We start from the raw sequence: 16,513 nt of genomic DNA on the forward strand, positions 1-16,513 counted from the left end.
CAGATACAGTATTAGGGGACCACTAAGGTCTATATAAAAGAGACTTCAGATACAGTATTAGGGGACCATTAAGGTCTACATAGAAGAGACTTCAGATACAGTATTAGGGGACCACTAAGGTCTATATAAAACTTGCGTTTTTTTGAATCTGTGAGGTCCTCATGTGTTAGTGTTATGTGGTGAATGTGAAGATGAACTGCTACTTCCTCTGTCAGATCTAGCCACTGAATGGAAATAAGAGGATGAAATACTTTATTAATCCCGCACTGGGGGAAATTCCGTCGTTATGTGCGGTACTACAGTGAATGTACTTAGTTACTTTGCTCCACTGCTGTTCTGTAGGTTTTCCTGCCGTCTTGTTTCCTCTGGGTGCTGCAGTTTCCTCCCACAGTCCAAACATGTACAGGTCGGCTGAACTGGAAACCCTAAATTTTGCCTCTAGTTGTGACTGTGTGAGTGGGAAATGTTGTCCTGTTCATGGGCTTGACAGAATGTACCCTGCCCCTCTCGCCCAGATGCATGCTGGGAATTGCTGGATAGGCAACGAGGTTCAGGAGTTTAGACTTTTTGACTCGAGTTCATACAAACACATGTTGGTGCAAGTCAGTTTTTGAGCTGAAAAGACACACACACACACACACACACACACACACACACTTTCCACGCTTGCAGATGTACGTTTTGCAACCAATGAGCCATTTCCAGTACCTCTCTGTCTCTCTCTCTCTGTGAGACACATACACTCTCTCTCTCTCTCTCTCTCTCTCTCTCTCTCTCTCTCTCTCTCTCTCTCTCTCTCTCTCTCTCTCTCTCTCTCTCTCTCTCTCTCTCTCTCTCTCTCTCTCTCTCTCTCTCTCTCTCTCTCTCTCTCTCTGATCTGATCTGATCTGATGGCTGGAGGCATACCACTGGATTTTCCATCCCTGTTAAACTAGTGAACAAAGTGACTCACAGTCAGAGCTTCACACTGACTGGAACAAACACACTTTTATCAGCTCCATCTCTGAACACAGCGAGGAAAGGCTTCTTCTCTTCAACACAACATCTCATCTTATTGTGTAGTTTATGGAACATTTGTGGAACATGTGCCCTTTGCTACTGCTGTTACACTTTAAAACCATTTTATTAATGTCGTATGTATCACTGTCCAACACACAATACATATGTCACAAAAATACAATCAAGCCATTTACACATTTACTGGCAGATCTGTACTTACACTTAACTCAAGGGAAGTGAATACAGTACAAATGACAAAAAGAACCAAGATAAGTTTCCTGATAATAATGCAATAAAGCAAATGTCTTCATCTGAATTAAAAACAAATATTACATTTCTGGCAGAAGACAAGAGCGTAGGTTTGTTTACAGTAATTCAGCAAAACACATTGTTACACCTCTCATGTCTTTAGCTCTTTTAAAGATAATTCGGACTTTGATTCAACGTCACAAACCTGTGTGATTTTTAAGAAGGTGGATTTACTGTTCTGAACTAATTCAGGCCCATTGTGTCACACACTTCCTGCTTTTACCAGGACCCCCGTCTATAAGCTGCACGTTGCACAATGACGCCCATTGTTCTAGTGGATAGAACAGATTTCATCTGTGCTCTACTTTTCACGACGAGGGAACAATTCTCCAAATGTGATGATCACTCAGCTGAACCCTGATTGTTCACTTTATTTCCATTTGGTAGCTTTAAAGTTGATGGCAAAACACGCTTTAGGGGCACTTTTGCTAACCATACAATCAAAATGTACACATCAAATTATTTACAACATAAAATCCCAGAGATCATACCAGATACTTCACTGTATGCAAATGGTCTTTCTTTTAGGAAGTTTAACAAACATTTATTGTCACATCTCCAATTTTCTTGTAAATAATTTGGTGTAGAAAAACAACTACGTACTGCAGCGACAACAACTGTGATTGGTCCGCTTGGCCGGGGATTAGTAGCGTTACATTGACCCTTTGTCTGTAATATCCAAACACAACGTTCCACGTTCCACTTCCGGGATTGCACACATGCCATCTGTTCTCTTGAAGGGATACGCTACAGCGTTGCAGACACCAGCGCACAGGTAAAAACTTCAAAGCGGCGTTGGCCATTTACGTAAGCTACGGCGTCAGCTATGCGGAGACTCAAAGTACAACTGTAAATCAGCCTTATCTTTGTCAAAATACTTTCAAAAATGTAAGCTTGTGTTTTAAGTTTATGTCCAGTATCGATGGAGCTATAACTGTAACCAATTATTTAAAATGTGAATTTTTGTTTTCCAAACTTCTGAACACAAATCAAAACAAAACTCCTGACTTTCCACCCTCCTTTTTTCCTTTCCTCGTTCCTCCCTCCCTCCCTCCTTGGGGAAGCAGCGCCCCCTCCTAGGTGCCGGGAAGCGTAACTCCCTGCTTAGCGGTCGTCCCATCTGGATGGAGAAGATGGTCCTGGGTCGGGTCAAAGTCCCTCACACCTTCTCCGTCCACACCTACACTCGTCCCACCATCTGCCAGTACTGCAAACGCTTGCTAAAGGGCCTCTTCCGCCAGGGCATGCAGTGCAAAGGTAACGACGTTCCCGTCCGATCCATTGGAACTACAATGGATGAATGTTCTACTTATCTTCTCCTCTTCTGCTGTAGATTGTAAATTTAACTGCCATAAGAGATGTGCGGCCAAAATACCTCGAGACTGCCTCGGTGAGGTCAATTTTAACGGAGGTGAGTTTACTGTTATCGTGTACACACACACACACACATCACCACACCCCCACCCAAAGTCAACGTGGGTTATATGTTTTGTACTCCTACTCTGGACTCTGCAGAATCGGCCAGTCCCAGTCTGGACTCTGAGGCAACGATGGAGGTGGACAACTGTGACACCAACAGCGACGGCGGACACAGCCTGGACGAGCAGGACGACAAGCTCTTCTTCATTGAGGGGCACGGCTGCACGGACGGCGAGAAGGACGATGAGACGCTCCGAGCCATCAGGTACACAACTCAGCCTCTGGACTGATCCAAAAGATCCTCCGGCCTCTCTCTTTACTTATTGGCCAAGTTAGAGAGATGATTGTTTTCTTAACCATTTGAGTTTTGCACATTCTAAAATGTTTTTAACTTTCTGTGTGTGTTTATCCGTCTCATGCAGCCCATGCACGAGCAGCAACATCCCTCTGATGCGAGTGGTTCAGTCCATCAAACACACCAAGAGAAAAAGCGCCACCATGGTAAAAGAGGGCTGGATGGTCCACTACACCAGCAACGACAACCTGGTGAGGAGAGACACAAACACACACACAGACAGACAGACAGACAGACAGACAGACTATATATAGAGCTGCAAAGATTAAGCAATTAACCTTTTGCAGCTCTATTATTGATGCGATAACATGTAAGTGGTACGTAGTGGTATGTTAATGTTGTTGCTGGTTGAGGTAAAGCTGCTATTACTTGCTTTAAATCCTGTTGGGTAATTTAATCTGAAATAATGCATCATATTTTACAACTGATCATATGTTTTGTATCTAAAATTGTTAGAACTGGAGTAAAAGGTGCAACATTTTCCTCTGTAATGTAGTGGAGTGTAAGTATAAAGTGGCATTAAATAGAAATTTAAGTACAGTGAAAGAAGAGCTTTGTCTAATCCTGTGGCTGAAATCGTCCGTATGTGCGTGCATATATTGACGTAAACCCTGTTGAATCTATGAAGTTTGTATCCTGATGAACTTTGTTTTGTCTTTGCAGAGGAAGAGACATTACTGGAGGCTGGACAGCAAGACTTTGACTCTGTTCCAGAATGAAAGTGGAGCCAAGTATTACAAGGTAGGAGACCCAGCCGGCTCCGATCCGGTTTCAGCCGCTCGGCCAAACAAAGCAGCGGCGTGAAGAGAACACCGGAGGGAGTCTGGTTCATTCAACATCATTCATGAGACGTTAGCACACATCGCTGCCTAATTCTAACCGGATAATTTGCTGTAATTATCCTCATCAGGTCGGGATGTTAAGTTGAAACCTTCCACTAAGAAACATTTTGACAAGAAAAATAGAAAAAACACTGGAAGGCAAGGCAAGGCAGCTTTATTTGTATAGCACATTTCAGCAACAGGGCAATTCAAAGTGCTTTACACAAAATTAGTTAAACAGATAAAACACAAGTACAAACAGTTAAAAAAGTCACAGTACACTTGAACTGTTGTAGTTAAGCTAACATTTCATACATGTATGACATTTGTGATGCACACATACGGACAACACCCGTTACACTTTTCATACACAAGATATTTTAATTATTGTTGAGCGCAGTGATGCTAGCAAAAGAGAAATATTATTTATACTAACCCAGATAATGTTTAATTCATATAACTAAGCTTTGATCTGCAGCACTGAACCTAACCTTATTGTAAGGTGAAAAATGGATTTGAATTACAAAAAGCATCACCACAGGAACCATTCAGTAGCTGAGTTTGTACAGTAGACGTGGCAATCTAGATGCATATTTCTGATTGTGTGAAGCTAATAAATTGGCCTTGTTGTAAGATTGTTTAGTCAACTTCGGTTTCCAAAGAAGGAACTATAAAGCTCAGATTATTTATACGTACATTTATATCCATAGCATCATAGAGTCAACCACAAATGCAGCCGCAATCTGAGCATTAAAAACAATATCCACAGCTTTAAGAAGCAGTGACAGAGCAGCTAAACTCACAGTCAGTGGTTGTAAACGGCCTTTTGAACGGAGGAATAGGCACTCCAAAAAAAGAGCCTATCAACCACCAAAATACCCAAGTACTTGAAGGTTGATATTCTATGCACTGGCTATAACATAACCCTAAGTCTGCTCTATTACAAAGAATTTAACTTTAAAGAAATACTCAAAACAGTGGTATTAAAAGATGGAAATATGGGCTAGAAAAGATATTTAAACTTGCTCTGCCCTTCCATCCATAACACTGACTCACTGCGGAGTTGCAAGTTTGGGTGGTGTTTCCAGCTGTTAACGCCGAATGTGCTCTTGGATGGTTAGATACATGATGGGCTAATGTAGAAACAATTGCGTATTGTAAGTTCAGGGAGGACAGATTGTTAAGGGAAGACAGATTGTTAAGCAGACATGCTATTTATGACTAGATGTAACTTTTGTGGTAAAAGAGCAAAAACACGAGGTAGACACGAGGCTAAAAATGTTTCAACTTTTCTTTGAATTTCCAAAAAAGGAACATTTGTTTCCACCACGGTGTGACATGAGGTCAGTTCAGCTGCAGATCATTTTCGTTCTCTATCATGTCCCTTTCTCACCTCCTTTTATCTTGTGTGCCAGCGACCTGTTGACCTATACCACAAAGCACTGCAGAAACCCTCCTTTGAAGAGAGCGTGGTGAGGGAGGGGTGGAGGAGATTTGTGGTGTTTTTTTTGTGGAGCCTCTGGTCGCTTCCCTGCCGTCTCTCTCTGGCTCGCCTGCCATGCTGCCTGGTGCCCTTAGCGGCTGAGGCACGTCCTGCCTTTTAATCACAGTGGCAGGATGAATGGGACGCTGATCGGAGTTTGCGGTTTGAGGGGCGAGGGAGAGAAGGAGGAGGAGAACTTGGCAAAACACAAAACGTTCAGATGACACCGAGGGCCATTAAGACACCACTCAGCCGATCGTTCTCCTTTATATGTTTGATCTGGCAGCGTTGAGGCTTTTTGGAGGGAAGAAGGTTTTTTTTCCCTACGCTCTGCCAGAAAAGGAAGGAAGGAAGGGATGTTTCAAACACTGGTTTCAAAGAGCAACTCACAGTTCAGCAGAGAGAGGAGAGGTGTTAGGATGAAGGGATCACCCAGCTAAAACATAGTCCTATGGCTCAATTCAAAACCTTCTGGATGCTTCTTATTGGTTAAAATTACTTTTAAAATAGTTTAAATAATTGAATGGGAACCAGAATGGGAAGATAGGAGGGCAGAGGTTTGAGTTTCTGAGCTGAAAGTGGAAGACCGTCCAACAAGATCAACATTTCTTGATTACTTCGGCCTTTAATGAGGCTTGTATCTAAGTGTTTCTATTTAATTTTAACCAACTGCAGGAGATCCCCCTGTCCGAGATCCTCCAGGTGGAACCGGCGCAGGACTTTGGCAGCCTGCCCCAGGGCAGCAACGCTCACTGCTTCGAGGTGATCACGACCAACATGGTGTACTACGTCGGGGAGGACAGTGGCGGCCTGCATCACAACCCCGTCCTGGCGGCTTCCGGCGTGGGGCGGGACGTGGGCCTGAGCTGGGAGAAGGCCATCCGACAGGCGATGATGCCCGTCACGCCCAAGGCCAGCGTCGGCACCGGGCACAACCAGGGGAAGGACCACAGTGAGTAACGGCCGGAGACAACTTAGTGTTCTCGTTGACATGAAAGGATCTAAAGATAAAAACATAGCTAAGGTTCAAAGCCAGGTTAGTAAGTCTAAAATCAATCGTTTTTTAAGAGTGCCTTGTTGTGACGTGTTTTTTTTTTTTTTAAAGATAGACAGCAGTGTAAAGGTGAGGTCAGTAACAAAGCAGTCTCTATTAATGATGATGTTTTTGGCGAGACAGTCAATTAAAGAAGTAGTTTAGTGCTGATAGGGGTTCTTTGCATGAAACTGGGCAATCAATACAGTAGAATGGCACAAACATTTTTTTAGATTGGTGCTACATGGCCAGACATGAATACGTCGGAAACGGTGCCCGCGTGTCGGTACCCGGCCCTATTATTTGCACACCTGTGATATGATTTATTTAGCTAATTCTTTGTCTAGTCACCAATGTATATTTTTACTAAAAAGAAGAGGTCTTAGCAATTTCCTAAAACACTGAACATCGTAGGTATTAACAAACATACTCTAACCAGGAGAAAATAGTGCATTTTTTGAGTATTTTTAGTTGCAGGCTTATCCTTTTGCCTACATATTTTTATTTTTTTTTAACCAGGAAAGTCCATATGACGTCTTCGAGTAAGCATTTAGAAGATAAGATCTAAGATGGTCCTGAAAATGATCCCTGAGGCCCTCCACGGGTTGTCAGAGCTACAAGGGAAACACTTTTCATGAGTAGGATTACAATTTTTTTTATTAGAAGGCCATTGAGGTTAACGAGGAAGCCACAACCCTGGTAATTTCCCAGCCTGCCTTCACCCTTTGACACAGCAATGGAGTCATTTATTTGAGATGACATTAGACTCTGATATGATTTTATGGTTGAATGGATTAGGCTGTGAAAAGCTTCCAAATACTGTTTTGGGAGACGTCTGTTATACAACCCCACCGCCTCAGCACACGCTCTCACGCTGCCTTTTAACATGATTAAAGGGATTGCAGAGGATTTAGTGCTCTGATTCACCGCAGGTTCAAGTGTCTTTTTGTCTGAAAATAAAAGTTTTAGGTTTCATCCCAAAATGAGTTTTCCTGCACTATATGGATCATTAAAAGAAATCCCCATGCACTTTTATAGAAAAACGTCATTGTCATAAAACTGCTGTGTTTTCCATCTGTTGAGTAATTAATGTCAAGCTCCAGTATTTCCCCACAAATACATGGTGTTCTTCACAATGAAATTACAGCAACAGACATCAATAAGTTTAATGGACAGATAATGTAACAAGTTTTTTTTTTTTTCAACCTCAATGATGAAACAGATTAACAGTGGACTTTTAGTAGTAATGAAGAAAGACATAAAGATGATGGAAATTGGGGGAAAAAAACTAATAAAACTTGGACTTTGGATGGAGCCAGGCTTTTTCCCTGTTTCCACTTTTTATGCTAAGCTACGCTAACTACATGCTGACTCCTCTCCGTACTAAACACATTAGCATGACTTTTATATTAATCTTCTCATCAAACTCTCGTAAAGAAAGCAAACAAGCGCATTTCCCAAAGGGTCAAACTATTCCTTTAAGCTCCTGTAAACAAAACTTAAGACTTCCTGCGCGTTATTCAAAATAAAAGCCTTTTTAGGGTTGCGATTGATTCTGCACTTTGAAATGCTGGGGGGCTTTTAATTTGAAACATTTGGAGGAAATGTACAGCAAACGATGCAACAGCAACTTAACAAGAAAAAAAATATTTTTGCTTAAATTTGATCATAGTTTAAACAGAGGAAAGAATAGCCTGTTTCAAAATAAAAGCTTTTTCCCTTGATGCCAATAAAGGCTTTTTAAGAACAAACAGTTTGACTACAGATCTGTAATTCACAGTTTACATTTCTGCCGATAACCTTACGTAAACTCTCTGGAGGATGACCTAAACGATGACCTGAACATCAACAGGATGCCTGCTTCCAGCAGACTGTCAGTATCGATCACAGGGAGGGACGGCCTGATCAAACCCCGGCACAGCAATCTGAAATCAATACCAGCACGTCAGATTAAAACCCTCTGAACAGAACGTGCCTTTGGCTGTTTAACGTCACGCTGAATTCCCACAGCACGAAACAATCAGAGCTTCCTTTATATGCATGTACGCATATTTAAACCATGATATTTAAAAAAAAAAAACGGAAGTAAAGGATTCAATGTATGTTATATCTGGATTTAAAGGTCGTTATCACAGCTGGAAACATCTTTAGTGTTCATTCATCCTGTTGAACCAACAAATCCTTCTCCGTCATCTCTCTCTTTATCAAACATAGGAAATGAGATTTTAATGATTTGTAGGTTAGAAAAATAGAAACCCACGCGTCTGTGCTGTAGGTGATGGGGTTTACACGCGTGTGTGTGTGCTTTAATGACTCACATTAGAGCGGCATGGGTTACTTGCACATTTATACAAGGGCTGCACAATTTATGGGGGGGGGGGGGGGGGGGGGGGGGGGGGGGGGGGGGGATTTGTTAAGGCACTGACACACCAACCCGACCACCGGAAGAAAAGGCAATCGGACTGACCAACTCCCCCTGTACGTTCTGCATTACGTGCGCGAGACGTAATGGATCTCCATAACAGCAGGCGGCGCTAATCTGTATTTTCACCCAAAAAATGAAAACTGGCAGCTGATTGGACAAAAGCGTCACGTGGGTCTGGCATCTCCAGAGTTTAAAAACAGTATGAATAGCATGTAATGGTATTTAATGGCAGCTCGTTCGGAATACATTCTTGCATTTTATTAAACTAGTTCCCCCGAAACGTGTTTCTAAAAACAATTTAAGTGAGAAATTCAGTTGCTGGGTCATTTTTCATTTTTTTTCTTTAAAAAACAAAACAAAAGTCAGATTAAAAAATGTAGTCAATGTGATTTTGAGAGGCGTTTGTCACGCTCATCCCTCTCGTCATTTCCGGATTAGCACTCCAGAAATCAGATTGTCATTGCGTCCGACTGCACATATTGACATATTGTCAATGAAAATGAAAATACTAATACAAAAATGATCATTTCCTCTAATATGGTTAATCATATGTCAATCGCAATATCAGTCAAAATGAATCACAATTAGATATTTTTCTCGTATTGTGCATCCCTGATTTATAGATTGTGTTGTCCGTCTTGTGTCTCCTCAGAGGAAGTCTCCATCAGCATATCCGTGTCCAACTCCCAGATACAAGAAAACGTGGTAAGTCTCTCCTTGTTTTTGCTGACAAATGTCTCGTATGACAAACCAAAAAAAGATCGAAGAAAGATATTTTTAAAAAAAAAAGAAGAAAAGAGTGTGAGTGTTTCTGAATCTCTTGTTGTTCAGGATATCAGTTCAGTGTATCAGATCTTTGCTGACGAGGTCCTCGGCTCCGGACAGTTTGGGATCGTCTACGGAGGTGAGAGGCCGAAAACTGCACTCAACGGTTCAAACCCAGGGACCCAATACCATATACGATCCCATCAAACCCTCTTAATCAGACAGAAAGAGCCTCACAGCATTTATAGTTGAGACGTATTCACCTTTCTGTGTCAAAATGTGGGAAAATATACAAGCTTATACAGGTCCTGCTGATTTAAAATCTCTAAAGTTAGTTAAACTACAGACAAATAATTTGATCTGTGTTTTAAGCCCCCAATATCTCCTAGGCACTAGGATTAGGCAATGGTAAGGGTTAGGTTTAACGTGGGGTCAACCGTCGCAGTGGTGCCTGGAAGGAGACGTTGGGGGCTTAAAACACCCTTGAGCAGTAAATAACTAGAGAATGCAATGGGTTGAATGTTCTTCTGCAGGTAAGCACAGAAAGACCGGCAGAGACGTGGCGATCAAAATCATCGACAAAATGAGGTTTCCCACCAAACAGGAGAGTCAGCTGAGGAACGAGGTGGCCATTCTCCAGGTACGACACACTGGCTATCAGCAGCTGAAGATGACGTAGAATTAAGAGATGTACTAACATCTGGAACAATAAAAGCAGAAACAAGCTCTTTAGCCCTATTCCCACGGGATGAGTATCATCTGTGGCGCATTCGCACAGCATAAGCAAAGGTCTGGTTAGGGTTCAAACCGCGATAGGGTAGAATCCTTCTACGTTTGTCTGTCTCTGTTGTTATTAGGGTTGAACCCGCGAATCGCCGCTTGCTGCAATATATTTATTTGAATTTACTGACATATCTGAAGCCTAGAATTGGCTACCCGGAACGCACGGAGTATGGCCAGGGCGAGGCCGCCCAACGCACTTGGGTCGGGGTGCCATATCTTTATGGGCCAGGCTCTGTAGCGGTTACCAAAGGCTTCCTAGTTTAGCTCTTTTGAAAGCTGTAAACTGATCGTAAGATGTAGTTTTTCCCTATTCATTTCTTTTTGAACAACCGAAAAGATACATTGAAAAAGAAAGGTATAATGTAATGACTGTGGAAAGGCTGCGGTTCATTGTTCTTGTGCTGTACGGTTTCCAACAGAACCTGCACCACCCGGGGATCGTTAACCTGGACTGCATGTTCGAGACGCCCGAGCAGGTGTTCGTCATCATGGAGAAGCTCCACGGCGACATGCTGGAGATGATTTTATCCAGCGAGAAGAGCCGGCTGCCCGAGCGCCTCACAAAGTTCCTGGTAACGCAGGTCGGTGACAACCGGGAGCCTCCGAGTGGTGGCGGTTAAAACTTTCCAGATTATCGCGTCTTGTTTTGTTCAAACAGTTGCTCAACTGGTCGATTCATTAACTAATAGTTTTAGTCTGGGCAAAACACATATTAATGTATTTTTAAACATGGTGGTATTACGGTAAATCCATTCAGAAACTGAATTTGGACAATTTTTACAACATTTTCTAGATCTATATCTTTGAATTTGTTCGCGATTAGATTGCGAGGATTTTTTTTATTTCCTTCAACGCTCCGACTGTTGAGTGTTAACTCCGCTCGTACGTGTTGGGCCCGTAGATCCTGGTGGCTCTGAGACATCTTCACTTCAAGAACGTCGTCCACTGTGATCTGAAGCCGGAGAACGTTCTCCTGGCCTCGGCAGAACCCTTCCCTCAGGTTAGAACAACTCCAGTAACGGCCTCTTTTCTTTTGGTGCTTTAAATGTCTTCAGAGAGCTCAGCAGCACATTCACGTCTCAAACTTCAACGTTTCCCTCTGTTTTTCCTCCAGGTGAAGCTGTGTGACTTCGGCTTCGCTCGTATCATCGGGGAGAAGTCGTTCCGCCGCTCGGTGGTCGGCACGCCGGCCTATCTGGCGCCCGAGGTGCTTCGCAGCAAAGGCTACAACCGCTCGCTAGACATGTGGTCGGTCGGCGTCATCATCTACGTCAGCCTGAGCGGGACGTTTCCCTTCAACGAGGACGAGGACATCAACGACCAGATCCAGAACGCTGCCTTCATGTACCCATCCAACCCCTGGAAGGAGATCTCAGAGCAAGGTAAGGGACGGTTTAAATCATCAGGAGCCTCGCATTGCCAGACCTACTTCCACAGCGCTGGGGCTAAAAACGTGCTCTGGTTGATTGGCGTTTCTTTAAACCAATCACGATGGGTGGTGCTAAGCGCCGGGCAGAGCCACGGTGCCTCTGCAGAATAGTCTCGGGAAGAAACTTGTTTTGGTGGAACGTTTAAAGGTTATTTTAGTCGTGCAACAGAAAACTCAGATTGGACAGAGAGTCCAGCAAGCTGTCTGGATTTACCCTGCAGAGATCTGAGGACCAGGTAACCAAAAAATCACAGCAAAAAGAAAGCGAAAGATGAAAAAAGAATGATATCCGGCACAATTTCTGCACTCTTGCCTAAACTTTAAGTTGTTGTCTATTATCTCATCCTCTTTCAGTACCTCTGTTTTCTGATTTTTACATGTCTGGAGACAGTAACTTTCAAAATAAAACACGTAATCACATTTTTTTTTATTTTTATTTTTTAAAGTCAACTTACTTAACTTATCAGAATTGAGTATCAAATTGTTCTAGAGAGAATCGCGAGACATCTAAGAATTGATAATTCCCCTAGTCCCCCCCACCATCACTATATGCAGATGTTGTTGTTCAAACAGTGGTGCTGGAGATAGATGTCAGAAAAGCTGACAAAGTTGGAAATCAAAATTACAGTAAAACTGAGCTTGATGTATTTTTCTCAACAATACGTAATTATTTGAAAGTGTATTTGTTATTTTTGCAGTTAATAGTTAATTGCTTAATAACATGCTGATTTGGTTTATAACCCTGAATCTTACATTTTTTTGGAAACTTTATTTCATAATAGTTTAAAAAATGCAACTGAATAATCTGTCCAGTCGTCAGTGTGGAAAACAAGTCTGTAACAGGCTTAATACGTACTGTACATCTACATAACATGCAGTCTACACAGCTGACACATCTTAACAGCTGAACGTTTACTTTCTACATGTTCTTTTATTTTTTTTAAGGTGTTTTATTTGACCTATCGAATCCATTTCCCTTTTTTTAAATGAAACTGAGACGTCGGATCCTGAGTGTTTGTTCTTCTTCCTCACAGCCACAGACCTCATCAATAACCTGCTGCAGGTGAAGATGAGGAAGCGCTACAGCGTGGACAAGTCGCTGAGTCACCCCTGGCTGCAGGTACCCAGACTTTCTGACTTTAACATACCTCAGGACACTGCAGCAGGACACAGTCATGCTGGTACTTTCTCTCAGTAAGGAGCTGATTTAAGGGAATATGTTTACAGGGATTTTGAAAGAGACCTAATTCGTAGTAATTTTCAGGTTCATGCTCAACTGCAATTTATTTATATCATAACAAGAGTCATCTCAAGACTTGACAGATAGAGCAGGTCTAGACCAGACTGTAATTTATAAAGTCCCAACAATTCTAGTAATTCCCCAAAGAGCAAGCATAGTGTGACAGTGGGGAGGAAGAACTCCCTTTAGGAAGAAACCTCGGCCAGAACCAGGCTCTTGGTAGGCGGTGTCTGACAGACCGGTTGCAGGTGTGAAGCACACTGGCAATAAGTCACAATAAAGATAATGGAACAGTGACTAAAACATGGTAGTAGCAGTAGTTCATGTCACAGCAGGGTGCTTCAGTTAGTTACAGTTACAAAATAATCACTTATTTTATATTGAAAAAAAGACCAGTCTGCTCGCTCTGATTGGTCAGCGTTCCTGTTGCTGTCTCACTACAGTCGGTGTCTGGTTGCAACGTAGTATAAAGCAGGACTTTTGAATTGTTAGGAAACATTGAAAAAAGCTACTATACCAAATACTACACAATGGGACACGTTTCAGCAGTAATGTGACCCAAAATTGGGTAGAAATTAACAACATTGGCATCCAAGGTGACGACATCTTTAACAAAATAGAAACCCTTCGGTAGCACGCCTGGAGCAGATGACCAATCACAGAAGGCCAAGACCAGAAAACACAGGGAAAACATCCAACATTGTGACATTATAGACACAACAGGAAATACAGAAAAAGCATGTTGGGTCTTCTTTAATCACGTGCGTAAATGGAAAACAAACAGAAAGGAGTGGAAATCAATGGCTCACTGCACCTTTTAATACTTGTTCCTGGGTTTAAACTGTGTTCTTGTGGTCCTCTTGCAGGACTTCCAGACCTGGCTGGACCTCCGGGAGTTTGAGACGAAGCGAGGCGAGCGCTACATCACCCACGAGAGCGACGACGCCCGCTGGGAGGAGCACGCCGACGAGAGAGGCCTGCACTGCCCCAAACACTTCATCATGTCGCCCAACCTGGACGACATGGACGAGGACCCCTAGCGGCGCCCGCGCAGGGGGCGAGGCGTTTCCTGCCAGGCAGCGGCCGACCCGCGGCGTCCCTGGACGGTGGCCGTGGAGACCGCGTCCAAGGCAGCGCGGTGTGTTTCTGGAGGCGGCGGGCAGGCAGCTGAGTATCGACACTGTGACAATGATTCAGGTCCAGAGAATTTCATTTTAAATGTTTTTTTTTCTTTTTCTAATTCACTGCGATTTTTCTACAAGCCCACGTCTGCACCGCCAGTCAAGCTGCAGAAGGGCTAAAAAAGAAACTAATCCAGATCCTTTATATATACATTTTCAGCTCATATAGCATATTTTTATGATGTCATTGTTGCATTTTAGATCATGTCAAGCTGTGTGGAGATTTTTTTATGTGACGCTGACTCAGAAGAAACAAACACGTCTTGATTATGTTCAGACTATAACGTACGTTATTTTCCTGTTCTTCTTTATTGGGATGTCTTTGCACTATTTGGGAAAGTATTTTAGAATTTCACTGATAATAACTTTTTAGTTTGTTAATCTGCAAAAGTAAACTTCTTCTTAACCCCCCCTCAAAAAAAAACTAACATGTTACTTGAAGGTATCTACATAAGAGTGACATGACATGAACACATGAACCATAACCATAACTTGTCATTACAAAACTGAATGACACTTACTAAAAGAAGCGCTATGTCCTAAACGTTCATGAGTGTCATGTCGCTCTTATGTAGATACCTTCCTATTTTACCTACCTTTCTGTATCAGTAGCCGACAAAAGACGCTCTTGGCAGATTTTTGAAAGCAAAACGCTGCCAAACAAGACAGTCTGGCAAACAAAAACACCCAAAAACATATTGGATGAAGCACATAAATTACCTAAAACTTTACCAAATAAAACATTCCTAAATTATTTCAATCTAGACATCTCCACGAGTCAACACAGGACGCATCCTCCGATTAGCTTCTGTACTGTGTACTTACTGTGGGACAATTTGCAGACACTTAGCATAAAGAGTAGTATTTTAGTATTCGTCATTAGTTTCATTGTCATCATTAGGTGTTGACTGAATGGTTTGATTTCACTGCTCCATTTCAAACTTTGAGGATTATTTTAAGACTCTGGACTAATAAATCTCAGTTGAGATTATTCTTCTAACTTTTTACTTTTGCAGAGAAACAAACTCAGTTATTTTCCGAGAGATTCTCTCTGAAACGTTTGTTGGGACGAAGACGAGCTGAGAAGCGAGCTGCTATTGTCTTTCTTTTGTCTTTCTGTGGAAACGGATCGGTAGATTGTCTCGTTAGTGATCTGACTCCAGCCTGAGAATTTATTTCACACATTTTATATTTTTGCAAGAAACGTTTGTGTCATGTGGATGACTTGTTTGACGGGGAGAATATTAAATGGTTTTACTTTGGGGAAAAAAAAATCTAATTTTACATTTCAGTTATTCAACGGATTCAACATTATTTTATTTCCAGTATTTTGCTTTATGGCAAGATGTTGGAAGGAAGAAATAAGACTTCAGTTATGAGGATTTCACACAAAAGCACAGACATCAAATGGAGCAATATGTCTTCTTTTAAAGTGTAAAAATCCTAAAATCTTTGTACTTGTTTTTGGGTTTGAGCTCAATAATCCCCTTGGAGAATATTCTGGTTAATAATTTACAAAGTTCAATAAACAGAGAACATTAAGAGACCATGACGTGAGCCATTTGATCGTTGAATGTGCTTTTTACGTACTATAAACTGGGTGAGTTTGATAAATGTTGCTCAGATTGTGTTTAATCCCAAACTAAAGTCAGATTTAAAAAGCACAACTCAAACCGTGGTGGCACTTTAAGGCCAGAAACCTTTTAAACATCTTCAGTTGGAGGCGTTTTGATAACAAAATCATTTAATTTCTTCCAAATGTTTGGGTTAGGAAAATATAAAACGTCTCCTCAGTTTCTCCTCAAAAGAATTTAAAGAGAAACTTTTTTAGTTTTGTTTGTGTTGGACATGTTTAGGTGGATTGAGAAACGCGACAAACAAAATAATTGTGGGGGAAAAAGGAAACTTAGGGAAAAATGGATAAAAACCTCATTGTCAAAAGGCTAAAAAAGAAAAGTAGCCAAAAGTCTTCAAAAAAAATCAAAAAGTTAAAAAAAAGCAACCAAATAATTGAAAAACTTCAGAAAGTCAGAAGCGACGAAAACATTGAATATGCAACAAAAACGTTTCAGAAAGTAACAAAATCCTCAGAAATGGATTATGTGTACATAGCATCAAGTGTCCTCTTTTTCTCTAAATTAGAGATTTACAGTTGTTTTCCTTCTGTATGAAGGATACTTTAAGCCAGGGCCCCTCGGCTGAAAGAGAGACGGAGCAGGGACCCCTACTACATATTATTTTAAACATCTTCAGTTGAAGGCGTTTTAATAA

General features: G+C 41.8%; 1 protein-coding gene across 2 annotated transcripts in view; it reads left to right on the forward strand.

Annotated features, from left to right (window-relative positions):
• LOC117961001 (serine/threonine-protein kinase D3-like) overlaps window positions 1-14,654 on the forward strand; it is a 35,569-nt gene extending 20,915 nt beyond the window's left edge. For both annotated transcript variants that reach the window (XM_034899355.1, XM_034899354.1), the window contains exons 6-19: window positions 2,376-2,565; window positions 2,642-2,719; window positions 2,824-2,992; window positions 3,150-3,273; window positions 3,746-3,823; window positions 6,062-6,338; window positions 9,497-9,549; window positions 9,676-9,748; window positions 10,143-10,249; window positions 10,812-10,973; window positions 11,294-11,392; window positions 11,507-11,774; window positions 12,856-12,941; window positions 13,928-14,654. In XM_034899355.1, coding sequence (XP_034755246.1) covers window positions 2,376-2,565; window positions 2,642-2,719; window positions 2,824-2,992; window positions 3,150-3,273; window positions 3,746-3,823; window positions 6,062-6,338; window positions 9,497-9,549; window positions 9,676-9,748; window positions 10,143-10,249; window positions 10,812-10,973; window positions 11,294-11,392; window positions 11,507-11,774; window positions 12,856-12,941; window positions 13,928-14,101 — 1,938 coding nt within the window. In that variant the 3' untranslated portion in view covers window positions 14,102-14,654. The remainder of the gene's footprint in view (window positions 1-2,375; window positions 2,566-2,641; window positions 2,720-2,823; window positions 2,993-3,149; window positions 3,274-3,745; window positions 3,824-6,061; window positions 6,339-9,496; window positions 9,550-9,675; window positions 9,749-10,142; window positions 10,250-10,811; window positions 10,974-11,293; window positions 11,393-11,506; window positions 11,775-12,855; window positions 12,942-13,927) is intronic.
• Window positions 14,655-16,513: the final 1,859 nt, after the last annotated feature.

This window comes from Etheostoma cragini, chromosome 18, assembly GCF_013103735.1.
Source record: "Etheostoma cragini isolate CJK2018 chromosome 18, CSU_Ecrag_1.0, whole genome shotgun sequence".
NCBI classification, from domain to species: Eukaryota; Metazoa; Chordata; class Actinopteri; order Perciformes; family Percidae; genus Etheostoma; species Etheostoma cragini.